Below are 27,137 nucleotides of genomic sequence, written 5' to 3'. Positions count from 1 at the left end.
CCCAGGAGACCCCATGAGTCACCTAGGGACGTTCCCCTCAAGAGAAGGCCAGGGACCGAGCGAGGTGCCCCGGCTTCCTCTGCTGCGGCCAGAATTCGAAAAATTCGGCTCCAGTTCCACGCCTGCTCTCCCAAGGTCACAGAAGGACGTACAAACACCCTGGCAAAGCCCTGCCATCTTAGCTTCCTCCCCCTCCCTTACTCCCCGGCCTCACAGCCTGGGTGAGAGGGAAGTGGTAGAGACAGCAGGGAAGGGGAGGGGGTGCAGACTCCTCTGAGAGGAGGGCCAGAGAGGGGCCATGGGGCCTTTCATTTCCGAGGGGTGGCGAAAGGGGGATGGGGCAGACCGCTTTGGAGCCTCTGGGGCCATAAAACTTTTACTGGGGTGGGGGGGCAGGAAAGGCGACGGGGAGGGGGGGGGGGGAAGAGCTAACAGCCCCAGGGCTCTTCTTTCAAGTTCGCAGGCGCTCCCAAGCCAGCCAGAAGGGGGAGGGAGTGGGGCGGGGGAGGAAGGGGGCTGTAAAATGACAGTTTTAAGGAAGGAAACTGCGGAAGGCTGGGTCCGCCCCATTACTTTAGAGGAAGAAAATTTGCCCCGGGTTGTGCAGCTGGAGGCGAGCCAGCACCGGGTAGAAGCCTGGTGTCTGTCCCCACTGCCCTCGTCCCGCAGGACTTCACAGACGCGGAGTCCAGGGGGCACCTGTCCTGGGTCCCCGGCAGGCAGTTTGGGGGCACCCCCTCCTTCCCTGCTCTCCCCCAAAGAACAGCGGGGCCGCTGTGTATCTGCACAGCACGTGGCGGCGCTGCGCCCGGGGTCTCCGCAGGACACAGTGTATCACTATGTTGATACTTGTTTCTTTGTGTGACTTGTGTCCAAGTCACCCGCAAGATCGCAACTGTATCCTTGTGTGGACCTTACACACGCGCGCGCTGTCCAGCACGGATAAGGCGGTGTGGACTGACTGCACAGAGCGTCTAAGTGTGGGTTGTGCTACATTCCCCCCTTGGCGGGCTTCCACTCCCCACTCCTGCCCAGGTTGGGTCAGCGGGCACTTGGCATGCCCCCAAGGAGGTGAGGGGGTGTGAGACCCTCCAGAAGCCCTGGAGGGCAGAGAGACACCGAGACGGGGCAGCTACAAAAACAGGGCAAGTTTATTGTTGGGGGAAGGCCACTTCCAGGGGCAGGGTTAAGGCCACGGCACCGGGCGCTGGCCCCTCTGTGCTTGGGAGCTCGGGAAGGAGAAGACAGGCTGTCACGGGCACCCCCACCCATCCCACTGTGGGCTGTGCAAAGTGCTGCCACGTGGACAGGGCCAGGGACTAGCTCCCCTTTCTCTCCCCCACCCACCCACCCACCCACAGACAAGCCTGGCTTCCCTGGTCCAGCCAGAGACAGGCTGCGCTGCCTCGCCCCCATACCTGCTAGGGGGCGGGCCTTTCCTAGGGATACCGGCCCCCACCAATCCCTGAGCTGAGGGGTGGGCATGACACCTGCAAACAGCAGTCCCCATCCCCAAGGCCTATTTCTAGGCATGTGCCTGACCTCCGAGCCCGAGCAGGGGGCTGAGGAGAGGAAGGAACTTTCTTCGGCTCCCCAGAAGGGGAAGTCTCCAGTGACCAGACTGAGGGCCCCACTCATCCTCCTAGGCATGCCACCCACACCAAGGGGGGGCTGGGACTGGGGGGGCCTGCCCGTCCAGGGGGCCTAGGGCCAGTGCATTTGTTCTCCTGCCCCACTCTGGAGGAGGAGGAGGAGTGGCCCGCAATAGGCTAGTGGCAGAGCCAGAGCGCCTGGTCTAGGGGGCTGGCACCACCAGAAGGGCTGGCACGGCTGGGCAATCACTTTGCCTCCGGTGGGTTATATTCCGTCTCTCCCGATGACACCTGCGAGATCCGCCGCGTAGATCTCCAGAGTCTCCTGGCAAACTGCCCTGAACGCACCTAGGATAGGCCAGCGGGGAAGGGTCATCCTCATCTTCCAGGTTTTACCCCGCCCCACCCCAAGCACACTTCGGGGGCCTTCCCCTCACCTCCGAGGGCTGTCCAGCTCCCACGACTATCAGCTTCCCGTCCTCCAGCCCCACAAGGATGTGGCTCCTCTCCTTGGTCACAGCCACGCTGTAGATGGGCACCTTCATGGACAGTGAGGGCACAGCTTGGACCAGACTAAGGAGTGAGAGAGGAAAAGAAGGGGCCGAGTGGGACCAAAGCTGGGAATGGGTAGGGGAAAGGAGGATGGCTATGGCCCGAGCATTTGCGAAGCCACATCCATGGTGAAACCTCCTAGTACTCTGGGGAGTACAACTTTATGACGACCCCTGAGAGGGAGGTATCTTTATCACTCCAAATTTCCTGATGAGAAAACTGGGTACACTGCCCACCAGAGTTGGAGCCAGGCCTGGAGCTCAGAAAAAAGTACAGCGAGAGGGCCTGGTGGATGAAGCAAACCCTCCAGTTAGAAAGAACTGAGTTTGAATCCTGCCTCAGACACTAACGACCTGGCTGACTCTTAACCTACCTCTCAGCCTCAGTTTCCTCGTGTAAAACAGGGGATAACAAACAATAGGACTTATTTCATAGGCTTGTGAGAATCAAGTGGATGCACATCTTACAGAATTATATAAATGCTCATTATTGCGGTCTCTTCGTGCTCCAGCACACTCTAACATTGGGTGTACTGCAGGAAAACAGAGCTGAAAGGGGACGTTAGAAAACAGGCTGTCCTTTCTGTGGCTGGGAGATGCAGGCACAGTTACCTCTGGGACAACAGAAGGTGAGGGGAACAAAGCCTGAAGGCTGGAACCCTGGAGACTGGTCTGTGTCAAGATGGACAGACAGAATCTGGGCCTGGAGGTCATATGAGAGGCCTTAATGACAGCGTCCACATCTGGGAATCGGATTTCCTCAAAAGCTAGGAACTGAACTCAGAAAGCAGCTGTTCACTATGGGAGGTCCTGGGATGGCCATCACCAGAATGCCCACTTCTGTGGGGCTTTAAAATGACCAAGCACAGACCGCCCTGTGAGGGAGGACATCCAAGAACTAACCAGCCTTCTTTTTACAGAGACTGGGAAAGGTCACGGTCATTCAGCTCGGAGTTGACCCTAAGACACGTGACTCCAGTCCTGGGCCCTTTCCACTACACCATGCCATGGAGCCTCAGATAAAAGTCCTGGGATCCTTGCTTGTCTGTCGGTGGGCTGTTGTTTGTTGTGTTTGGTGGGGGTGAGTCCCGGCCGGTGACTTCATCTGGGGAGAAAATTCCTTAGAGTAGGAGCAACAATTCGGTAGCTTGGAGCACTAGCTGGGGACACTGAGGTGAAGTGACTTCCCCAGGGTCACACAGCCAGGGTGTGTATTATGTGTCTGAACCGGCTGGTGATTTGCATTTGACCCCTCATGCCTTCACCTGACAGTCTCCTGGGAGTACCCATGACTACTGTGTGTGCACCTGGTGTACAGATCCTGGCTAGAAAGAAGCGGATTGAGATAAAGAAGGCAGAGCCTGTCTCTCAATGCCACAGGCCAAGAGGATACCCTGCAGTCCAGGATGAGGATGGAGAAAGAACAGTATTCTTGGCATAAGAAGACCTGGATCCAAGCCTAGACCTTCCCAAGTTGGGGTTTCCTAATGATAAAATGGGGATGGAGAGATCCTTTCCCTTCTCATACTTCACATGAATATTTTGAACAAAGTAAAGCCACTGTGTGAATGTAGATGGGGACTGGACAGGAAACTCTCTACCAATGCAGGTCTGTCTCTACCTTCTCTGCGTCTTAGGGACTTCGAGAGTTACCCAAAGCAGAGGTATCAAACATGGCCTGCACTCACAGGGAGTATGCTGGCCCACAACACACCCAACCAAGCCAGATTACAATGTAATGGGAAACTGTTTAACCAAATAACAATGCAAACAAGGCAGTGTGGTTTTCTGAGTTAGTACGCCAGCAGAGAGCCATCTCTACGTGAGTTTGACACCACTGGCCCAAAGGAGAGAGAAATTAAGTGGTTGACCCAGGGTCACAGGCCACACTTGAACCCAGATTTTTCCAACCCCAAGTGCAGAGCTCTCCCCAATCCATGACCTCTGCAGACAGAAGGACGAGAGCTAAAAGCTAGGAGGACAAGAGGCTGGCAAGGAGACGATACCCCAGTCAGGGGTGGTGGTAGGCCAGATTTGGGGAATCCATGGAACATCTGAAAACTCTATTTGGTCCCAAGGCAGACCTGGGAACGACTCTGGAAGGCAGGGATCTTGGGATAAGTGCACATGGTCACAAGGACAGTCACAAAATTCTGTAGCAAGAAGGGACTCCTTTGGGGTTATCTAGTATAATCTCATTTTACAGAGAAGGAAACTGAGGCTGAGGTAAGGGAAAGGGCTTCCCTAAAGTCAGGCAGCTAGGAAGTAGAAGAGCAGGGATCTGACCTCAGGTCTCTTGACTCCAAACCCAATGTTCTTTCTTAGGGTTGGGGTGCGAGTAGGGTGGAGGTGATCAAGCGAAAATTGAGGTGATGTAACAGAATGTGATGTAAATTTACAGGCCAGGAGTCAGCTACCTGGAGTTGAATTAGTGTGCCCGAGACAACTGGATTACAAAGTCCTGCCTCTTAAAAGGGCTGCCCAGCAGGTGGGGATGTTTACAGAGAAAGGCCACGACAGATGCAGAGGGGGGAAAGCCAGGCCATGGTGATGGCCACCAAACAAGAGGAGATAATGAAGACAGAGGCAAAGTCCATGATGGGGAGGAGGGGGCCCTCCTTATCTTTGTATCTGCCCAGCACTCAGTCCAAGGCTCTACACACAGCACGTGATTAATGAATGGATTAATTCCTAAATTAATTTCAATTTAATTCAACAAAGGTTTATTATATGTATACCTACTAAATGGCAAGTCCTGAACTGAGTGCTAGCTTTGTGGGTGAATGGGGCAGGGACACAGTTTAGCTAAGACCTGATCCCTGGCCTCGTGGAGCAGAAATGGTCCTCGTCCTTGGGGAACTCCTTGTCTGGGGGCAGAGAGGGCCGGGTGGAGAGCCATGATGCACACAGGTAGAACATTATAAAAGGGGGCAGAGCAATGAAATCCTAGGGAGAGTTAGCAGAATAATTCACTGGAATTATCATTCATTTACTCATCCATGCACACCTGCTGGACTAGAAGTCAGTCAAGGAGCCTTTAGGAAGCACCTACTATGTACCAGGGAAAAAACAAAATGAAACAAACCAAACTAGCCCCTGCTCCCTAGGAGCTCCACCACAGCAGGGGCTAGATCTTATCTGAACCTCAATTTCCCCTTGAGCATAGCATGGGCCCTGGTAAAGGGCAGGTACTTAATTAGTGGATTCATCTATCCATCCAACAAATACTTCCTAAATGCCTGCTCTCTACAAGGCCCTGTGATCAGTTCTGGGGAAAATCAAACACAAGAGCTTTGTCCTCATGCATCCAGTAATCCAGCAGGCATGAATGAATAAACTCAACATGCATTTAATCTGGCCCCTGTAGGGATAGGAAGTTGCTCCATGGCTACAAAAGAGGGGACGGGAAGGGGAAGGAGGGCTTAGCCCTCTTGTGTACATCAGCTGGCCCTGCTGCAGATTCCCCGGGCAGCCCAGCACACACATGCCTGTGTGGACATGGATTTGTGTTTGAGATTGGTCCTCCTCTCCTCTGTCACATTTGAGAAAGTAAATCGATATTATAATTAACCCAAGTTTAGGCATTTTGTGCCCAGCACTGAGTCCGAGGTATCACACAGCATAGGAACTTAATACATGGGTTGTTGAATGAAAGAATGAAATGACTTTTTAGGCATCAAAGGAAGCCCAGAGGGGGAGGGGGAGATCTCACCTGTGCAGGTGGAGGATGTGAAGGTTGCACTGAGCTGTGCCCAGCAGCACAAAGGCATCGGACAGGGCCAGGGCTGTGGGCTGCTCCTCCAGCTTCTGTGAAGCCAGCAGCCGCCCATTCACTGAATAGAGGTGCAGGAAGTAGCTCATCTAGGGCAGAAAAGAGGATCAAAAGTCAGCCTGATTTTCATCCTACTGATCCAGGTACCCCACTGCCTCCCTGTCCCCATCCCAGAAGGGTTGCCCTTCCGGTCTTCTCTCCCAGGGTCTCTCCCCTCATCTTTATCTCTTCCGCTCCATTAGGGGACCTTTCCCTTCTCGTTACAGGTTAAGGTCTCCTTTCACACAGTGTTCTCTTTTAAATATTTTTTCCCAATTACATGTAAAATTTTTTATTCATTTTGAACTTAAAGACAAAAAGACAACAAAGGACATTTCTATCTGAACAGCCCAACATAAGGAGGATTCAATAAGGGACCGTCTCCATGTCAGACTGTTCACTTCAAAGAAAAAAGAAGCCCTTCTTACCAAAAAAAAAAAAAAAAAATCCCAATGGAGGATCTCAAGGCAAAATGCCTGCCACACTCAGAGAGAGAAATATGGAAGTCACTCACATATTGTAGCAGATCATGTTTGTGTATGTGTATGTGTTTGTGTATCATGTTCTGATTTGTTATACGATTTCTTTCATTTATCTTAGTCTGACTACATAGCATGACTATAGTGAAAATATACTCAATAGGAAAGTATATGTAGAATCTATACAGAATTGTATGCAGTCGTGGGGAGGGAGGGGGGTAGTGGGGAGTAGGTGGGGAGGGATAAAATCGCAATTGTATGGCAGTGATTGTTAAACATTACAAAATAAAAAAAAGAAAAAAGAAAAAAAAATGAACAATTTGTATATTGGATTTTAAAAAGAGAAGAAAACAAAATTTCTATATCAAAAATGAATAGGGTGAATATACCACTAATAAACATGAAATTAAAGTAAAAAAAAAAAAGAAAAAAAAGAAAAAAGAAGCCATGCATAAATGCTCGACAGCGTTTTCAAAGTTACCCTGCTTTCTGTGTGTCCTTCTCCTCTGCTGTTCATTAATGTTTGTTTTTTAAAATTTGGAGTTCTAAACTTTCTCCCTCCCTCTCTTGCCCCCACATGGAGAAGGCAAGCGATTGGATATAGGTTATACATGCTCAGTCATGCAAAACACATTTTTAAGATTATTTCTTCCAGGATGTTCACATTCACACAGGCACAGACATGCGTACATGTGTGCATACGTACATACCTGGGCCCCTGGTCGTTCCTGAGCCAAGCTCTGCACCACAATTTGGCCCTCAGGTCCCAAGGCCAGGTGGGCCACAGGCCCGGGCACTGTACCCCCTAAGGGCTGTAGTGAAGCCACAAACTGACCTCTCCGGATTGTGTGGATAATCACTGTGCCATCCTGGAGAGAATGGGACATTATGACATGGATTCAGAACAAAGGAACCTGTTCTGAACAAGGGAACCCTGCCTAGAATCCCGTTCTTATCCCCCCACTAAAAACAAGAGTAAAAACAGGATGCTACCATGGTTCTGACCAGCACCTCTGGGGCCCCAGTCTCACCTTGGAGCCTGATACAGCCATGTCCAGCTCCGTGCTGATAGCCACACACGTCACCTCAGCCTCATGTCCATACAGTACCTGCACTGGCTTTGGAGCCAGTCCTGCTGACAGGCCACCCTGTGGGAGAGAAACCTGGCATAAGCAGGAAGAGGAGAGGTGGGGGGTGGAGGAAGAAGGAGCATCCACATGTGCAGTATTGCCCACCAGGGACAGGAGGCATTCAAGGCCTTTTACAACATAGGGTCATGTTACCTCCCCTCTGCATAGTCTATACTGCAGTGAGGTTAGAGCTCTAGACCCTGAACACACTCTGCCTTAAGTCCTCCTGCCATTGTTGCCTTAGCTGACACTGTTTTCTAGGCCTGGCCTCTCTCCTGTGCTTGTCTGGTTACATTCCTATTTCGCCTTTCAAGGCGGTCCAGCTGGATCTTCTTAGTCACTTCTGGCCTTCCCCTCAGACCTCACAGACATTGCTCTTCCAGGGCGGGCCGGCACCTCAGTGTGTTCATGGAGCAATACTTACTTGTGTCATAAGTATCACGACTTACAACCTCATGAAAGGCAGGGAAAGAAGAAAGGGAAGGAAGGAAAGAAAGGAAGGAAGGAAGGTAGGAAGGAAAGAAGAAAATGAGAAAGGAAGAAAGAAAAAGAAAAAAGGAAAAATATAAAAATAAAAGTCAATGTAACATTTAAAAATACACAAAGGAGAGAAAACAGTTTAGGAGGAGACAGAAGCAGGACCACATGGAACACTCTTGTGTTAAACTGTATCGATACTTTAAAATAATGAGCCCCCCTAACAGCTTTGTATGCAAACATCCTTTTCTGTTCTTTGCATATGCAAATGTGGATGTTTATTGATGTCTATGAAGGTCCATAATGAAAAAGTATTTTGAAAAAAAAAATGGTTTGTGGGTTGGGAATGGGTAAATGGGAAAGACTGAACCAGATCAAACCAGACCAGAAGAGAAACTGAGGACAGAAAAGAGGAGAGAGAACTGAAAACATAAAGGAGAAAGAGTAGTGTATCTCTGTCCCTGGCCCAGCCACCCTACTACCCCTCCAGTTACTGCCCCAGCCTGGGCCCTGGGCCCTCGTCCTTGAGGAGCTCACCTGCTGCAAGACCTGCCACACCATGCAGGTTGTGTCCCGAGAGCCTGAGATGAGGTAGAGTCCACACAGATCCAGGGCCAAGCAGGTCACCACATCTGCAGGCAAACATACAGATAGATGGAGATTTCAGAGGCTTCCTGGCCCCATCATCCTTTGGCCACAGACTTATCCCTCTCTGTTCCCTACCCCCAACCCTCCTGCATCAGGATAGCCCATACCAATATGGCGACTGAGCTGGCTTAGTAGTTTGCCACGGGGCAGGGTGGTCACTCGAAGGCTGCCATCCCAGTGACCACCACTGAACAGGAGCTTCCCATCTGGGGCCACAGCCAAAGCACGGCCACTCACGCCCCCACCAGGTGCCCAAGGGCCACTCAGTAGTCTCTGTGTCCTACGATAGGAAGAGAGCACTAAGTACAAGGCTGGCCACACATGAGCACATACCCTTCTTCCTGTCTTCTTCGTATGTTTTATAGGTGGTGCTAGCATCTGCCCTCCAACTCCCTTATCCTGGCTGTCCCCATCATTTGATTTGGTAACATTCAGTCTATATCCTAACATTCCTTGCTCCTACGCATGCCATCCTCTTCTCAGACCCTCCCTCCCATTCAACATCTGTCCATCCTCATACTTGGTGTTGGACACAGTAGGGTCTTTGCTGAAAGTAAAGTAGTTGCTGATGTTCCTATCATAAGGCAGCCAATTGTGGGTACCCAGCAGTCCATTGGCACTCACAGTCACCTGTGGGAATAAGGAGAAAAACATGTAGCAAAGTCCATCTAAATAGGAAGGGCCAAGAGTCAGAAGGGTAAAGGTAGATTGGAGAGAATGAGGATAGGTAAAGGAGAAATGACTAGAAGATTCAAAGATGGCAGAAGAGTTGGGGGTCCAGGAAGACCACCATCCTGTCCTCCCTACAACTCCTCAATGAGGACTTACCAGCAAGTCTGGAGATCCCTGGGTCATGAAGGAATGAGACTGCCGGTGAGGTACTACGGCCAACACTAGCGGCACTCCATCACTGATGCCCTAGAGCATAAGGAGCACAGCTTATACTTCCTTGCCTAGTCAGACCCCAGGAGTGACAAGAGAAGGCAGTTAAAGTTCCCTAAGCTGCTGGAGAGAATTAAAGGACGGTCTCTTATCTTTTCTCCTTCTCAAGTCATTATTTATATCTAGGTGGGTTTTTTATTAATTTTTTCAGGGCATATTAAATTTTTTCAAAGTGCTTTCAAATCCATCATTTTACCCTCCCAAATGCCCTAACAGGAGATGAAGGAAATGGAGTGTTATCTCCACTTAATAGATGAAGGAACTGAAGCCTGAAGAGGTGAAGTAGCTCAAGGTCATACAGTATGGTAACAGCTGGCATTTCTATAGGGCTATAAGGTTTACAAAGCACTGTACACGCCATCTCATTGGATCTTGATTGTCCACCAGTTTTCTCCTTTGACATGGAGTTCCTGGGTCTGCACGATCCTGCTCACCTCAACGAAGAAAGACTTGAGCTGGTCAAGGTTCTGGAAGAGGTTTGGCGAATAGGTATCAAGTCTTGCCAGGCGACGAGCAGCATCTTCGGCAGAGAGTCGGGGAGGGTGGGGTTCCTGAAGACACATCCAGGAGAGAAGAGGCGGCCCGAGTCAGTGCCAAGTCGGGACTCCAACTCAGGGTACTATTCCCTTCTTCTCTGGGCCCCTCCCACCAGCCCATGCCTCACCTTAAGCAACTGGCAAGGGGTCTGTCCAAAATTGCTGATGATGCCTTCCAAGGCTTTCCGTTCTGTCTCATCTGCCACAGCGTCCAGATCCACAGCCCCTAAGGGGTTTGGAAACACTTTATTGTCCACAGACCCCTAGATTTTCACAGGTGAGAGGACCTTAGAACATGGACTAGCAGAGGTGGAAAGGGACCCTCTGGCACAGTACCTGGCAGACAGGAGGGACTTGATTGACATTTGCTATCTTGGCTTGGTTCCATAAGGTGTGGAGAGCAGGGGGAAATTGGCACAATTTTTCTTTTTCTGCTATGGCCAACTACACACTACCTGTGTTCAGGCTGGCCTCATTCCCCAAAGACAAAGGGTTACATCTCTGTTCTCATGTTATCAAGGCAAAGAAAATACTCCTTTTTAAAAAATGAAAGAACTAAAATGCAAAAACAAAGAAAAAGGACCTTAAGAAACAGAGGGGAAGCCCAATTTGTGTGAGGATGTTGAAGGGTGGAAGAATATGACCCAGAGGGGAAATGGAAGAAGGAGCAGCCGAACACGTGGGGTTAACTGGTAGATAGAGAGGCCCTCCCCCACGAAGGGGAAGCTGGAGCCCTGAGGAGGAGGGAGCTGCCCATCCTCTGAGGATCTATAATGGAATCAAAAGGTGCTGTCAAGTGAGAGTTCAGCCTGTAAAGGTTTGAGAAAGAGCAGGTGAGTCTGGACTGGAAACCACTGAGGGAGACTGATGAGAGCGAGAAGACTGTTGTCCTCTAGACATATACAGGACGTGACGGAGAAGCTCCCAAGATTTGTCAAATTAAGGCTCATGAGATGACAGATTTAGAGGTGGAAGAGACTTTAGAGGACCTCGAGTCCAGCCTCATTTTACATATGGAGAAACTAAGGCAGACCAACTTGCCCAAGTGTACCCAGGTAGTGACAAAGGCAGGATCTGAACTCATATTCTCTGACTCCAAATTCTGTGCTTTGATGAGTGCTACTCATTTCTGGTGATTCAAAGAGAAACAGAGGATACCTCCAGAAAGAATCTAGAAGCATTGCTAAAGATGATAATCTTCGGCAAGAAGTGTTACCTTGGAGGCACTCTTGCCCATTAAAACTGAGATGTTCAAAATACAAAGGCAGAGTTGGGAAGATGATTGAGAAAATGGTGTCTGAAAAAGGGATTTCAATTTCTGAGCCATAGCTTAAAACTGAATGAAAAGTAGACCCATTAGTTAAGATAGCTAATTTCACTTTTTTAAAGTTAATTTATTTATTTTTAGTTTTCAACATTCATTTCCATAAGTTTTAAATTTTCTCCCCCTCCCTATCCTCTCCCCTCCCCAAGATGGCAAGCAATTTGATATAAGCTCCACATAGACATTCCTATTAAACATATTTTCACATTAGTCCTGTTGTATAGGAGAATTAGAATGAATGGAAGGAACCAAGAGAAAGAAAAAACAAAGCAAAAACAGAAAATAGTCTGCTTCCCTCTGCATTCCGACTCCACAGTTCTTTCCCCGGATGTGGATGGCATTTCCCATCATGAGTCCTTTGGGATTATTTTAGGACCTTGCATTGCTGAGAAGGGCTAAGTCTATCAATCATTTTTTTGGTGCTATGTATTGTCATTAGGGTGTTCTACAGACTCCCTGGACAGAAGGAAGAATAAATGGTTGTTGGAAATAGAGATATTGGGTACTTTGGTAGAAATGGCAATAACTTTAAGAAATATCTAGTTACTTTATTTTAGAACTTGTGAACAGAGAAGAAGAAAGCTGGGCTTCATCTGACATGTGCTCTAGATTTGGGGAGGGCAGATTTCCGAATGTTCAGGGGACATCATCCCAAGAGAGTATATCAACGATGACATTCCGAAGAAACCAAGAGAAACCATTCTTATGAGAAGCGGGTATTGTATCCAAGGGGGATACAGAAAGAACTCGTCAGCCAACTTAGGTCTTAATAAGACACCAGCAGAAGATGGCAGGTTGAGTAAAGGAAGATGAATACGAAAGGTCAACATTCTACTTCTCTAAGAACAAAGGGAGAAACATGACCGCTCAGAACGAGAGGTCTGTCTGGGAGCCTGTCCGGGAAAGTCACTGAAGACTTTGACAGGTGTATTGGGGGAAAAGAGAAGTATCAAGGAAGGGCTAAAGCCCATTGCTGTCGGTACATGGGACAACTGAAAATAGATAATGTAGAACTTTTCTTCAGTTTCTTTGCCAAGGAGAACAGTGATTGATACGGAAAGGATAGAATAAAAAGTTAGCAGGTGGGAAAGCCCCTGGCTGCGTTTCACCAAGCAAATATGGATCACATCCCATGGGACTGAAAGAACTAGGAGATGTGCTTGCCCACCCACTGTCAGTAACCTTCGAAATTCTGTGGAGAAATCTGGAACTCAAAATTTTAAAAAAGAGAGAGAGGAGGCTAAAAATTAATTGAAATCTAAAAATAAAAAAAGATTTTGGAGAATAGAAGCATTTCCACCCTAAAGAAAAACAAATGTCCTAATTCCCCAAAATGACGACATAGAATTTATAGAAACTGTAAAATCTGCAAACTGTGGGACAGTTAGCTCTGATTAATGAAAACGTTTTGGAACATATTAATTATGAAAGGGATGATTAGTAACTAGAAAAGGAAGTGGCAGTCACAAAGAGTCCATGCAGCTTTATCAGGAACAGTTCATACCAAAGGAAAAAGGGACATCGAGGACAGAATATGATACACCCTGTCGGAGGGAATCGCCAGAGCAGATCTGCTGCTTAATTGGGTTTTTTTATCATAAGCGAACATTCAATCTAAGCATGGGTTGAAATATGTCACAAAACACACAAGGTATCCATGAAAAAGAAAAAAACACAGGTCATTTCCTTTTTTGACGGTGTAATTGGGCTTAATTGGATTAAGGGAATTCTAGAGTTGAGATGGCCTAGATTTCTTTGAACAATTGACAAAATCTCTCATGACTGTCTTGTGGAAGAGATGGAGAGACACATGGGCGAGACAATACTGTGTAGCTGAATGACTTACCACAGTACACAGTGGTTCAATGTGAATCTGAAAGGTCTCTGGTGGAGGAACCCAGAGATCTGTGTTTGGCTGAACATTTTATTAATAACTTGGATAAAGGCATGGACAATAAGCTTATCAAATATGAAAGTGACACACAGCTAAGAGGGAGAAGTTATATGCTGGGTGACGAGTCAGGATCTAAAAACAAATCCAGACAAGCCAGAATGCTAGACCAAAATTAACGTAAAATTTTATAAGAACAAATGTGAAATCCAACATTTGCGCTCAAAAAGCCAACTTTACAAACGCAAGGTGGGGAAGGGGATGGATAGGGAGTAGTTGGTCTGAGAAGGACGTGGGAAGAATCAGAGGCCATCCCTGCCCTCTGGGAGCTCCCAGACAGAAAACAGTTCAAGCCAGCCTCGAATCAAGTGCCAAAGTGAGTGATTAAGTGTGGTGAACAGTGAGAGGCCAAAGATAGCTGAAGAAGTCAAAGAATGGTTTCTGAAAGAGGTGGAATGAGAGCAGGGTTGTGCAAAGTGTTCCAAGAGGATGAAGACGGTCAAGAACAGATGATGAAACTGAGGCTGCCAGCGAGTGGGGAAATGATTTACCCAGTGTCACACAACTCACACGGGCCAGTGCTGGGACTTTCAAATGAGGGCAGGGGCCATTTTTGGCTTTTTCTTTTATATCTCTGACACCTTCTATACTGTGTGCATTCAATAAATGTAGAGCTGGGTGTCTTCTGAGTCCAATTCCAGAGTTCTTTCTTTGACACTGTGCTGCCTTGCCCCATGCCACCTCCCCTTCCTCGCTGCTAGCTAGGGTTACCTCCAAGGCTCTCTCCCAACCCTGTAGTTACACTCTTGGCTTCTCCACCTGTCTGCTTACACTGCCTGATTAAAAACTCAAACATCCCAGTGTAGCTCAAATCCTCCCCGGCCACCTCGGCTTACCATGATTTTGCCCCCAACTCAGACTGTACTTACAATCAGCCCCTCTGGGACCTGTCCTTTATATCCTGGTCTGAGCTTTCTGGGCCGTGTCTCCCTGACTCAGGCGCAAGAGGACCAAGGTCATAGGATCACAGAATGCTAGAGCTGGGGAGGACCTAAAGTCCTAGTCCAGCCCCTCTCCTCATTTTTGTGGACGAAGAGGCTGGGGTGAAATCATTTCCACAGGGCCATATCAATAGCTAGTGTCAGAGCTGAGATCTGAATCCAGGAGTCTTGGTTCCAAGGCCAGTATTCTGTCATAGCAGGCTGCCTCCCCAGTGTCCGCTGGGTGCGGTAGGAGCTGAGGCCTGCCTATCCTAGTCTCCAGAGCACAAAGAAGCCTAAGGTACATCTCCCACTCCAAATCCAGAGATCTTGCCATCACACAGCACTCCCAGCCCTGCCCTTCCCCACCCAGGGGAGCCACAGCAGGTGAACCACATCCTGCCCTCACCCTCGTAGGTGCAGTAGTAGAAGACATTGAGAGCCTCCACAGCAGCAGGCCCCCGCTGCTTGCAGCCAAAGATGAGGTCGATCCATTCATGGAGGTGGGCAGACACATGCTCTGATTCCTGAGGGGGAGAGGGGGGATGGGCATGGGGGGTCACTGCACAGTCACATACACCCCTCCTGAGTTTGGGACAGTGGGACTCGGGCAATGGTGAGAAGGGGAAAGGGAGTGGGAGGATTAGGGTACACTTGAACAGAGCTGAAGACTGGAGGAAGAGGAGACCTGACATGAATGGATGGATAATGCATGGATGGATGGTCAGCTTAACTCTCCTCTGGCTCACCTCTCTTCCTTTAACCCCATCCCTATCCCAGCTTTGCTCCCTCTCCCAGAGTTCTACACTTGCATAGACCATACCCACTTACCAAGGCCTTTCGGTGCTTATGAATGAAATCTTCCCGGGAACAGGCCCATCGGGGTAGTACCACATCACCCACCTTCTCATTGGTCAACTGAAGGCTACCCAGATCAAATCCTAGAGGGAGAGGGGGTGAGGGTCTTGGTTCAGATCCCCCTGTCCTTGTCCTCTCTTGCCCTGAGGCCCATGTCCCTCCCATTCTTTCTGTTTTGAGGTCCTCCTATACCTCTCATTGTCCCTTAGTTGTATGTCCCCAGAACCAATATCCTTCTCACTTCTCTCTCCCCCAGTCCTATGTCCCACCCATCCCACAGCCATTTTTTTGCACCCCACCCCTGATTCTGGTGTTTCTCCAATACTGTACCTGTTTTCCCCACCCCAGGTTCATTCTCTTTTCTAATCTCTAAGTTCTACTGTTCCCTTCTATCAGGCCTCCACAGCCCCTGATCTCCCTCACCATTCTGGTTTTCTAGGAAATCAGGGAAGTAGAAAAACTCTGGAATAAGCTCCTTGACATCAGCTGGACTCTCCAGGCGTGCCTGCCAAGCAGCTGCCACAGAGTGGAACTGGCGATCTGAACAGTCAAATCTATAGGGGAGAAAAGACAGCTGTGTGAGGTGCACGGGTGTGACCAAGTCAGGACAAACCCAGGCGAATGGGCAGATGAATTTGGAGGAAGAACCCCAGCTCTTCCACTGTGCTCTGTTTCCCTGTATGAAAAATGAAACTGGATCAATTATCTCTAACATTCGTCCCTTCCAGCCCTAAGTCTTATGAAATCCATGAAGTGCAAAACTACCTGGGCACGCCCAATGGAAAGGGTAGATTCCTGGAGATGCACATATGCCCGAGAGCACAAACAAATGAGGGCTGCGTGAGAAACATGGACTGGAGAAATGGAAAAGTTGACTCCTGTGAGGCACGGAAACTACACACGCCAAGAACAGAAATGGACAGGGGGAGGCATAGAGAAGCCTCAGCGACTGTGACAAGCCAGACCAGTCTCCTTCATAGGTGATTTGGGAAATCTGGAGTCACTCCCCTGGGGCCTCTACAGGCTGACTCATCAAAGAGACCTGGAGGAAGAGGCAGAACCGAGAACCTGAGCTGAGAGAAGCAAGAACCTTCACAGAGCTCAGCACATGTTCAACGTCTTGGCTCTGCCAAGTGACGAGGGCTGGAGGCATTCCATGTTTTGAATTTCCTGAAATGGATTTTGGTTGGATTCTTTGCCTCCTGATGGGACAGTCCTAGCCTCTGTTCTCAGTTTCTATCATGATCCTATAGCCTTCTTCTGGCTATAGTCAGTCCCTGTAGGTGCAGGGCTACCCCTGCTGAGACCTATTCACTTATTTTTTTTCCCAATATGATCCCTGTTGAGTGGCCAGGGATCTCATATTGAGGAAACCCTGTTGTATTTTTTTGGCACAATGTCACCTAGGAACAGACCTCACCATGTGGAGAGAATTACTCCTGCGTTTGGACTCTGCTCTGGACACTCTCTATGAAGAACTCGAAGCAAGCACACATCTTCCTGATTTATGTCAGCCAGTATTGATAATCAGAGGAATCTCATATATCAAAGTTATATCAAGGAACCTCTTATACTCTTAACACATGCACAAGAGACATTTTACTAGAGGACAGACTTTAAGGCAATATCTTTTTCTGTATAGTGAAATGCTTTAAACAAAACCCAATAATAAATGCAGTGAGATGTTGGTCATCAAAGTGCTGTCTGCAGGAGAAAAACCATCCCCAAAAGCCTGTTCCTTCACACATTTTCACTGTCTACCTTTGACAAGTACATATGTTATTCTCATAAAAGATTTTATAGAGATGAGGAACTATATACAGATTCACAGTCTTAATATTCCCCCTGTCTAGCTATTAGTATTACCTACAATTTTCCCATTCTTTTAATTTCTTTCCTTCCTTGAGACCTCAGCAAAGACTTCCTCTGACCGTGTTTGCTCAGGTTTGCTGAGCCCTAATTTCTCCTTCTAAAATGCCATTTCGGCTTACTGACATCGCACACTGGGAGGCGTTAGAGGCGTCAGAAACTACAAGTTGTGGTTCCAGCCTCCTCAGACACAGAACACATCGCTACAGAAATCCTAGATTTGTTCAGTCTTCTGCTTACTTGCGTTCTTCCCTTCATTTTCCTCTTTCAACGATCTTGGGATGAACTGGCGTTAGATTTCCTTGCCAAGCGTCCTGCCCTCTTTCTTCCTCCCCTCTGTTTCGGGAGGCAATATTCCTCAGTCTCCCACTACCTTCCTCCATAACATTTTGCAGATGAGCTTGCCTTTGGCTGCCATGTCTTTCTTTGGCAGGATAGTCAAGTGTTTGCTGACAGGTGAATTCAGGGCTCTTTAGGCTTCCTTTTTAAGCTAATTTGTATCAAATATCTCCAAGAAATGGTGAGTCAAAGTCAATGTTTCTAGCCTTTATCCATTCCCCATTTTTCAGAGGTCATTTAAAGCAGCTTGGGTTGAAGTTGTTATAAGGCCATGTGTAATAATTGCCTTCAGTCGGTCCTCTTGTTTATTTTTTCTAATTTAGTGTGGATTTTGACCTATATTTTTCCTGCTTGATGGTCTGACGGCTAATTCTGAAATGAACCGCATGTTACCTCCTGCCTGTTAAGACACAGTAATTTTCATTCTGTGATGTTTTGCTGTGCCTGGTCCCCTTCCAACTCTTCTTGAAGATAGTAGGATGTATTCCAGGTAATGGACAAGCCTTTGATCTTTTTCACTTCCTAATCCTGGACCTGGTTTTCCAATAAATTTTTATTTTTGAAATGGAATCTCCCTACCTTGCCATTCATGGGCCTGATCTCACTAAGGACTTGCACAGGAACTTTGATTTACCCTCTTCTTGAGCCGGGCCAACTTGTTCCTCTCACTGTATTAGGGCTGGACATAGTAGGGACACCTGATGGGTTTTAGTCCTACTACAGCTCAGAGTGAGCTCAAAAGATCCATCAGCCTCAGAAGCACAGATTACAGGCTTGTGCTACCATGCCAGACTCCAAGAGACTTTTCACCTGATCCTCCCTGGGCTCCCTTTCATATCCAGGTTCTTAAACATGAAGGTGCCTGCTGACTATGCTCCCTCCAAATGACACTCCATCCTCCAATCATATCCCATTGCCTCTGTCTCCATGCTTTGGCTCACAATGCCCCATTCCTGGAATAAATTTCCATCAGATGAAATCCTTCCCTTCCTTCAAATCCCAACTTGGTGCCAAATCCTCCACAAAACATTCCCTGACTCGGCGAGATAAACATGATCTCTCCCTCTTTATATATTTCATAACATTTTGCCTCAATTCTTCCTTTGCCCTCAGTCCTTCTCCTTTGTATCATCACTATGTGTGGACTATAAAATATTTGACACCAAGGCCATACTTGTGGCTAACTTAGGATCACAGGATTTAGACCAAGATGTGGCCTCACACATCACTTAGTTAAATCCTTTTATTTTACGTATGAATAAAGTGAGCCCCAGAAAGCTGAAGGAATTGCCCAAGGTCACACAAGAGGTCAATGAGCCAGATTTTTGGCTGCAAGTTGAGCCCTTCCGATCATTATGCTGCTTTCCTACTATATACTGAGAAACCAGCACAAGGCCTCGTAGACCCGATACACTCAATAAATGTCTGTTGAATGAATTATCCCATTTGCAGGAAGAAGAGTGGCAACCCCCCTCATATCTGTGCCCATGTCCTGCCCACATACCGGCCACTCTGCAGCTGGATATGCAGGGAGGTAAATGGTTCCATTCGGATGAGGTAGTGCATGACACCTGCTGCGTTGGAGTAATGGGTGCCATAATGGAACTTGTCGGTGGTGCCTGTTGGGTCCTCGAAGCTCTCATACCTGAAAAAGATCCAGGAGTACTGAGTTTAGCAGAAAGCCCACCTTCCTGCCTCTCCAAGCTCTAGGACTAGACCTACACCCTGCCATGGGACCCGTATGTGGCTCACTTCTCTCGAACAAGCTGTGCATGTTTGGAGTTCACCACTCCAATGGGCTTGGACAGGTCCCGAAACACAGATGGATCATTCAGGTCCAGAGTCTCAGATGTATAATCCTGTAGGATCCAGGGGAACTGGAAGATATGGACATAGGGGAAAGGTGATGGTAATGAGAGGAGAGAATTCAGCCACAAAAAGGAGGCCTTGAGCCCTAATAGAGGAAGGTAGAAAATAGGAATCAAGCAGATGGGGCAGAGGGGGGAAAGCAGGAGAGAGATTCTTAGGGGAGTGAGGTTGCCTGTGGGCAGGGGAGGAACTTTGATGGAGTGTGTCTATGGAAGGTGTAGGGCTGGGATAAGGAAACTGGTTCATTTGGAGGTCAAGTGTTATGGGGGAAATGATCTGTGGTAAACAGTGAGAGTGAAGGCCCTGCTTGAGCAAGGAGAGAACCCTAGAATTCAAGAAGAGAGAAAGCAAGGGTTGTAGGCCTTACCACAGGGTACTGGGAGAGGTCATTGTAGGTCCTCCCTGCAATGGTGTTGAGTTGCATCAGGTACTCAAAATTGGAGATCTCCCGGTGGACCCATTTCTGGGAAGAAAAGAGCAAGAAGGGTAGATGTTCAAGGGGCACAATGCCCGCTCTTTTGGGTCCCTTATTTGATTCTCTGATCTGGGCTCTTGGGTCTCTGCAGCACTCAACTTAGGGCCAATGTGTAGGGAGCAGGGTGGAGGGACCAGCTGAACCTTGCTAGGGGTATAAGACCATAAGATCATAGAACCTTACAAAACATCTAGTCCAATCCCTCTTATTTCTTAGATGAGAATTCTGAAACTCAAGGAGGACAGAGGAACTGTCCAAGGTCACCCAGGTAGGAAGTTGCAGAGTCAGAAATTCAATCTAGCCCCAAAGTTCTTTCCACTACCCAACATGTATTTTCCTGTGCTTACAAAGCTTCCTATGACAGAAATGCCCCCTTTGCCTGTGGCTGTTCTGAAAAGGCAATTCAAATACCATTTCCTCCCTGATACTCTGGGTCAGCAATGAACTCCTTCCTCATATCCCACAGTGGATATCATTTGATATCTGGCGTAGTTTTGTAAATTAGTTATCTGCAGATGCATGCTAGTCCTTTTACCAAACTGTGAACCCTAGAGGAGCAGGATCCGTATCTTCTTTAAATCTGAGATCTCCACCCAGTGCCCAAGACAGTTCCCCAAGCTTAAGGGCTTAAGAAATATTTGTTATGCTACACACCCATCCTTTGGAGATGGAGGAATGAGGGAGCAGACGTGGGGTGGGAATGGAGGTAGGGGTAGCTTACCTGAGTTAGGCCAGACGCTCGAAGCATCTCCTGTGGAGAGTGGCTTCCATAGTAGCCCTGGCTGGGGGGCCGAAGTCCCAGGATGCATGAGTACACCTTGTTCCGCACCTTAGAAGGAGGCAACCTGGTCAGAATGTGGGGCCATACAAGGCTGTGGATTTCTGTCCCCAGCTTCCTCTGTCCCAACATGAACACAAACTCAAGCTCATATGTTGGGAAGATTCAGTGCCAGCCAAGAACCCAAAGCCACAAGGAGTCACATAAGAAATTGAGAGAATCAGTCAATTTTCCCAAGTAGAGGAGGGGCCCTAAGTTCTCTGGAGGACAAAATACTGGGAATCCATACTCTTTGGGGAAATGTCTAAGAAAGCTTCTCAGTGGTATCAGAGAGAAAGTCTGACACTACAATAGGTGAGGTGAATGGAAAGTTTAAACTTAAAGGTATAGGAAGCTCCCAGGGGAAGCCTCAATTTCCCACCTTTCGAGGGAAGTTGAGGAAGTAGTTGGCCTGGTCAATGAAGAAGAGTTCCAGGGCTGAGCGTCGGAGATTGTAACGCCGAAGGTGGACTTCTCGCAGCTGGGAGAGTGGCCGCCGGAAATCATACCCAATGCCTGGGGGACAGAGGTGGGTTCTTTCCCTTGACCTGGTCCACAGTCCCTTTCCATTCCTAGACAATCCCTCTCCCCACTATCCTTCTCCTTCTGCTTCCAGGGACTGTCATCCCTTCTTCTCTACCAGATTCAACCCTGCTATTGCCTACCCGCATGCTCTTATCACTGTTCCCTAGGCTCTTATGACTCCCTATTCCTCGCCAGGATGATTCCCCTTTGTGTCTCTCTGCACATTCACAGGAGGCTGGGAAGAATCCAAAGGAAACGACCAGGGTCCAGGAAAGCACTGTTGTACTCTACCATTGTTAACAATGCTGTGACTGGATCAACAGGGACATGCCCTCCATCCTTGAGGAAAGGTAGTTTCACGAGCCACTGGGGCCAAAGTATTTGCAATGGGGTGGCACTTTCCAGTAACGAGCCTATGTGAACTTAGCGAGATTGTAAACACCTTGAGGACATGCACTGGTCTCATTTTCTTTTTGACCTCTATACTCCGACACTGACCACAGAGCCTTAGGCATCATAAGCATTTCATAACCTTCCCAGTGACGAGCCTATCTGAACTTAGCTAGACTATAAGCGCTAAGCGCTACGTTTGTTTTATGATAACCTCTGAACCTGAACACTGAACACAGAGCCTTAGATGTTGGAGGTATTTAACAAACGTTGGTTGCTAGTCTCAGCTTGTGCCAGTTTGTTAGACTTGCTAGAACTTGTACTCGGCAGTTCAGCTTTGGGAAACCCTGGGTCATCCCCACGTCTTGATAAGATATTGGAGCAGGACATCAGAGAAAGAATAACAAGTGAACATTTCTGTGGCATCTTAAGGTTTACAAAGAGCTTTCCTGCCATTCTCTCATTTGATTCCACAACAGCCCTGTGAGAAGGCAGAGTAGGTATGGCTGTTGGCGTTTTACAGAAAAAAGGAGACTGAGGCACAAAAGTACACTTGCCCAAGGAAGCAGTAAATAGAAGAAACCAAAGAAGTGTGGGTGGCTTGTGCCTCCAGGCCTGGCCCAAGGCCCTGGGCTTCCCAGGCACTCAACTCACCCTCCTCTGTCTCCTCCTTTTCTATACTGCAATCGTAGAAATAGAGGTGCTGGGTGGTCACCTCAAGGCGGCCTGGGATTACAGCCACGATCGTGATGAGCTGGCAGTCCTCCCACAGCACAAGCTTCTCCTGTTGCCCACCAAGCTCTGAGGACTCCGTGCTAGGGAAAGGGGGACAAGCATAGGGACAGGTGAGGAGAGCCAGGCTCCAGGACCCCCACTCCCTTGGTCCCTGACACAGAGACCCAGGGACACAAAAAGTTTTTAATTAAGACTAGTTAACTTAAATCAGATGCTTTCTTGGTTCTCTAGTCTGCGCCCACTATGGTGCCCCATGCTCACACTGTGTCCAGCACAGTCAGCTCCTCCTCTCCCAGTTGGTCCTCCTCCAGAGTGCTGACCTTGGCCTCCTTGGCCACAGACAGAGGCAGGGAATCCTCTGTGGAGGGTGTCAGGTGGTCAGTAGCACCTGTGAACGAAATATCAATCAACAGATAGTTATTAAGTACTTGCCACGTGCCCAGTACTGTGCTAAGCACTGGAGATACAAAGAAGGCAAAATCAAACTCAGTCCCTGCTCTCAGGAGGCTTATATTCTAATGGGGAAGTCAACATACAAATGACAGTACAGGACAGAGGGTGTAGATGGAAGGCAATCTTAGAATGCATTAGCAGGGAAGGGAGGAGGGGAATGGGAAAGGCCGACAACAGAAGGTGGAACCCGAGCTGACTCTTGAAGGACGCCCAGGAAACTAAAAGGTAGAGGTGAGAACTGAGAACCTTCCAGGCATGGCAGACATCTAGTAAAAAGGTGTTGACTTAACAAAGGAGCACAAGAAAGCCGGGTCACTGTATGTGGAGGAGAGCCAAGTATAAGGAGACTCGAAAGGGAGAGGGTCCAGGAATGCTGGAGAGAAGATAAAGATGCCAGGTTTGGGGCAGAAAGCCTAGGTTCTGAAATGTCTGATTTCCCTCCTGCCTGAGGGGAACACAAGGAGGAGGAACAGGGAGAGGAAGTGAGATTAGAACGAGCGATTCCTGGCTCTCCCAACCTCTTCTCTTAGGGCTCAGGGCCTCCATCTCCTTCCTGAATCCCGTGCTTTCAGTAACTAGAAAGGGCCCTGAAATTTCAGCCTCAGCCCCACACTTACCCAGATTGTCTCGAAGAGCACTGGCCTCACTGTGCTGGTCAAAGTGGTAATTGGGCACTAGTTTCAGCCGCATCCGGGAGTAAGTCTCAGCACTGGACAGTTTCCATCGAGGAGGAGGGGGATTCCTATAGGAACGGAGCAGAGAGTAAGGGGAGAGCGGGGGACAAGGGGCCAGTATGATTGGTTTTGTTTCTTTTTGAGACTGAGCTGCTTTATCTCACACAGGAAGCACAGTGGCCTCTCACAAGCCAGATCCTGCCACTGACTGGTGTGGAAGTCTGCACTGGCTACATTTCCAGCCTGGGCCAGTTCCCCATACTGCTACTTGCCTTCTTAATGTCAGATTTAGTGTGGACACCCAAACTGACTTCAGCCTTAGCTCAGAACTCCCAAACTCAAGCAATCCACCAGCCTCAGACTCCCCAGTGGCAAGGATTCTAGGCATGTACCATCACGCGAGGCACAAGGGGTCAGCAGTGAGTCATAAAAGGTCAGGCAGGAGGGTCATCTACAGGGAAAGAGATGCTGCCAAGCCTGCCTCCTCAGGTTCGTCACTACTGTAGCCCTCTAGAAATTAATTTCTCCCAGTTAGTTTCTCCTGTCTCAGAAAGTTATGCCTAGAGACCACTCCAGTTCCCCAGCCCTTTAAATCAGGGCCCTTCACTTCTCCAGTGAAAAAGCTTCCTCCTGTCTATCCAACCCTGGATCCCCCTACAACCTCACCTCTGGGCCCAGGCAGAGCAGGGTGCAGTGAGCAAACGGCCCAGGGCCTTCCAGTGCAACAAAGCTATGGCATGCTGGGAGGCCAACTGCTTTTGTACGCTGCTGTAACGCTTTCCCTCTGACCGGCCCCTCTTCATTACTGGTTCCAGCACCAACTCCTAGGGAAATAGTAAGGGGATGGGTAAGGCAGAAGCCAGAGGTCTCCAGGCATAAAACCCTCAGCCTCAAATAGCACTCTGCAGATCTAATTCTCATTCATTCTCTACAATTCCCACTTAGCAATAATCTAGTTGATTTGACACATGAGGGGGTGAGTCAGAAACTAAGGCTAGAAGTGGGAAGAGGACTGCCCAAGGTCACACAGATAATAAGGACCAGAATTTGAACTTGGAACGTCCGACTCCAAATCAAGTGGTCTTTCTGAAATATCTCCACGTGTAATCCTGAAATAGCCTCCCCATTCCTACCCATCAGCTGTCCCCCTTCAGGAAGGCTCCCTTGACACCTCCAGGCCATTCAGCAGTGCTTAGAGGGTGCCTGACCCAGAGTAAGGGCTTCCTACATGCTTTTTCATTCATTCACTAATTCCTCCATTCTTAGCTCTGCCAACCCTATGATATAATATTTTATTTGATATTACGGTACGGTCAGTTTAGTGATTTAGTATAGCTCACCTAGTACTACGTGACATGCATGAAGTTCTCACCAAAAAGAAACTTTTCACAGAGCATTCTGTGTGGAACTGAATTCAGCTCTGGATGTGGAGTCAGGGGACCTTATTAGCTGTATGACTTTAGACAAGTCACTTCCCTTTCTGGGCCTCGCTTTTCATGTATATAAAAGGAGCGTATATTAATACTCCAATCAAAATAACGTCATCATCAAAGTTGCAGAGTATAAAAGAACCCCATGAATGATCAGTCTTTATGTATGTTAGCAATAAAATCCAGTAAGAAGAGAAAGGGAAATTCATTCAAAATAACTACAGGATATAGAAAACATTTGAGATTCTACGCACAGGAATTATAGGAATACAACTACAAACTACAATTTACAGAAATAAAGACAGACAAATAGTTGGAAAGATATTAGCTGTCCATGGCTAAAGGGGTCATCATGATAAAAAATGACTTTACCTAATTTATTCAGTGCTATGCCAATCAAACTACCAAAAGACAACCTTTACAGAATCGGAAATCATATCAAAATTCATTTGAAAGAACAAAAGGTTAAGCATATCAATAGAAAAAAATGAAAAAAGGTGAAAAGATCATCAAACATATTATAAAGTAAAAGTCATCAAAGCCACTTGTTGTGGGTTAAAAAATAGAAAAGCATGTGAGATGAGCCAGAGGAGAATCCTGAAACAGTGTAGAACTCAATGACCCAGCTTTGACAAAGCGAAAGCAAAGGAACTCTCATTTTTCATTTGATCAGATTGCTGGGAAAACTGACAGAGGTCTAGCAAAAATTAGGTTTAGACCAGTATCTTATACCATATTCCCCACTACATACTGAATAGATACATGATTTAAATAGTAAAGATTTTTAAAATATACAAAAGTAATTCAATGTTAAAAATTAGAAGGTAGGCAAATCCTTATAGGTATGGGTAGGGGATACATTACTGTAGGAACAGGTCAGTTACAAAAGATAATTTTAATTAATTACATGAAACTGAAAAAAGCTTTGCTACAAGAGGAGGAAGGGAATAAGTATTTATATAATGCCTGGCATGTGCCAGGCACTGGTTTTTTTAGCGTATTGAACAAAAAAACAGAAACAGGGGCAGCTGGGTGGTGCAGTGAATGGCCCTGAAGTCAGGGGGACTTGAATTCAAATCCAGCCTCAGACATGATACTTACTAGCTGTGTGATCTTGGGCAAGTCACTTAACCTCAATTACGCTCCAAAAACAAACCAAACCAAAACAAAACACACACAAAAAAGCCAGAGACAAAAGCAATACATCCTTAATATACAAACAAAACTATGCAGTTAGAAGGGTAATCGTTAACTAGAAAAAGTCTTTGCAGAAAGTTTCTCTAATCAAGGTCTGATATCCAAGGTATGGAGGAAACTGAATAAAAAATATGGAAGAACAAGAGGCATTCTCCAGTAGATAAATGGTTAAGAGATACAAAGGGGTACAGTTATCTATCAGATTGACCGAAATGCCAAAAAAAAAGCATAGAAAGTCACAACTTGGGGGGAGGATGCTGGAGGGCACTAAGGTACCGGCGTGCGCTGAGGTTGTGAAATGGCCATTCTGAAACGCAATTTGGATCTGTACCCAAAAGTTATTAAACAGTACGTGCCCTTTGACCTGGTGATACCACTCCCTCGTAGTCACAGACTCCAAGGAGATCAAAGAAAGGAGAAAAGGGCCCCTAAGTATAAAAATTGCTCATAGTGATACTTTCTGTTGTGGCAAAAAACTAGAAACTAAGGGGCATTGGCTATGCAAGTCATGTTATACAGATGTGCGCTGCGTGAAATGACCAGAACCAGGAGAAAAGTTTACTAAATGCCCGTAATAAAGCTGTAGTTAACAACTCTGGAAGACTTCAGGACTGACCAAAGCCATGACCACCTATGGCGTTAAAAACTGATGATGCACCAGCCTCCCACTGCTCGACAGAGAGGTGTTCAAAGAGTGTCAGAACGAGATGTCCATTCTGAAACATGACCAATGAGCTGATTCAGTTTATTGACTATATTTATTTGTTACAAAGGAGGGCTGGATAAATATGCAAAAGTGAAAAAGAGAAAACAAATGAAGAGTTGGCAGATGTCTTCTTGAAGCCAGATCAAAGACTCAAGTGAACCAAGAGTGGAATGAAACCAGAGACTTAAAGGACAGGAGCACAGATATGTCAAACTTAAGGGGAAGACACTCTGCGTCCGCCCCTGTGCTAAGTACTTTACAAATACTATTTCATTTCATCCTTACAACAACACTGGGAGGTAGATGCTTAAGCAAGTGAAACAAGAAAGAAAGGCTTTATTTAAAGACATGTCAAAGGAGTTGAAAGACAAAAACAAAATCCTAGGTTTGTTAATTTAGAGATGGGGGGCCCTAGTGCAATTCCCTCATATAAGTACCC

The 27,137-nt window shown here is 47.5% G+C and overlaps 1 protein-coding gene across 6 annotated transcripts in view; it reads right to left on the bottom strand.

Moving 5' to 3' along the window:
• Positions 1 to 1,133: 1,133 nt before the first annotated feature.
• Positions 1,134 to 27,137, bottom strand: part of NBEAL2 (neurobeachin like 2) — a 154,009-nt gene continuing 128,005 nt past the window's right edge. For all 6 annotated transcript variants that reach the window (XM_072653420.1, XM_072653417.1, XM_072653390.1 and 3 more), the window contains 23 exons: positions 24,032 to 24,189; positions 23,309 to 23,433; positions 22,500 to 22,626; positions 22,158 to 22,318; positions 20,971 to 21,104; positions 20,493 to 20,600; positions 19,664 to 19,759; positions 19,180 to 19,304; positions 18,932 to 19,072; positions 15,643 to 15,773; positions 15,193 to 15,302; positions 14,771 to 14,888; positions 10,295 to 10,392; positions 10,065 to 10,181; positions 9,517 to 9,606; positions 9,209 to 9,318; positions 8,796 to 8,968; positions 8,578 to 8,672; positions 7,465 to 7,581; positions 7,144 to 7,302; positions 5,856 to 6,004; positions 2,030 to 2,165; positions 1,134 to 1,940 (listed from right to left, as the gene is read on the bottom strand). In XM_072653420.1, the coding sequence (XP_072509521.1) occupies positions 1,839 to 1,940; positions 2,030 to 2,165; positions 5,856 to 6,004; positions 7,144 to 7,302; positions 7,465 to 7,581; positions 8,578 to 8,672; positions 8,796 to 8,968; positions 9,209 to 9,318; positions 9,517 to 9,606; positions 10,065 to 10,181; positions 10,295 to 10,392; positions 14,771 to 14,888; positions 15,193 to 15,302; positions 15,643 to 15,773; positions 18,932 to 19,072; positions 19,180 to 19,304; positions 19,664 to 19,759; positions 20,493 to 20,600; positions 20,971 to 21,104; positions 22,158 to 22,318; positions 22,500 to 22,626; positions 23,309 to 23,433; positions 24,032 to 24,189 (2,880 nt within the window). In that variant the 3' untranslated portion in view covers positions 1,134 to 1,838. The remainder of the gene's footprint in view (positions 1,941 to 2,029; positions 2,166 to 5,855; positions 6,005 to 7,143; positions 7,303 to 7,464; positions 7,582 to 8,577; positions 8,673 to 8,795; positions 8,969 to 9,208; positions 9,319 to 9,516; positions 9,607 to 10,064; positions 10,182 to 10,294; positions 10,393 to 14,770; positions 14,889 to 15,192; positions 15,303 to 15,642; positions 15,774 to 18,931; positions 19,073 to 19,179; positions 19,305 to 19,663; positions 19,760 to 20,492; positions 20,601 to 20,970; positions 21,105 to 22,157; positions 22,319 to 22,499; positions 22,627 to 23,308; positions 23,434 to 24,031; positions 24,190 to 27,137) is intronic.

The sequence above is a fragment of the Notamacropus eugenii genome, chromosome 1 (genome assembly GCF_028372415.1).
Source record: "Notamacropus eugenii isolate mMacEug1 chromosome 1, mMacEug1.pri_v2, whole genome shotgun sequence".
Classification (NCBI taxonomy): Eukaryota; Metazoa; Chordata; class Mammalia; order Diprotodontia; family Macropodidae; genus Notamacropus; species Notamacropus eugenii.
The sequence above is the reverse complement of the archived record's forward strand: the minus strand, read 5'-3'. Positions and strand labels throughout refer to the sequence as shown.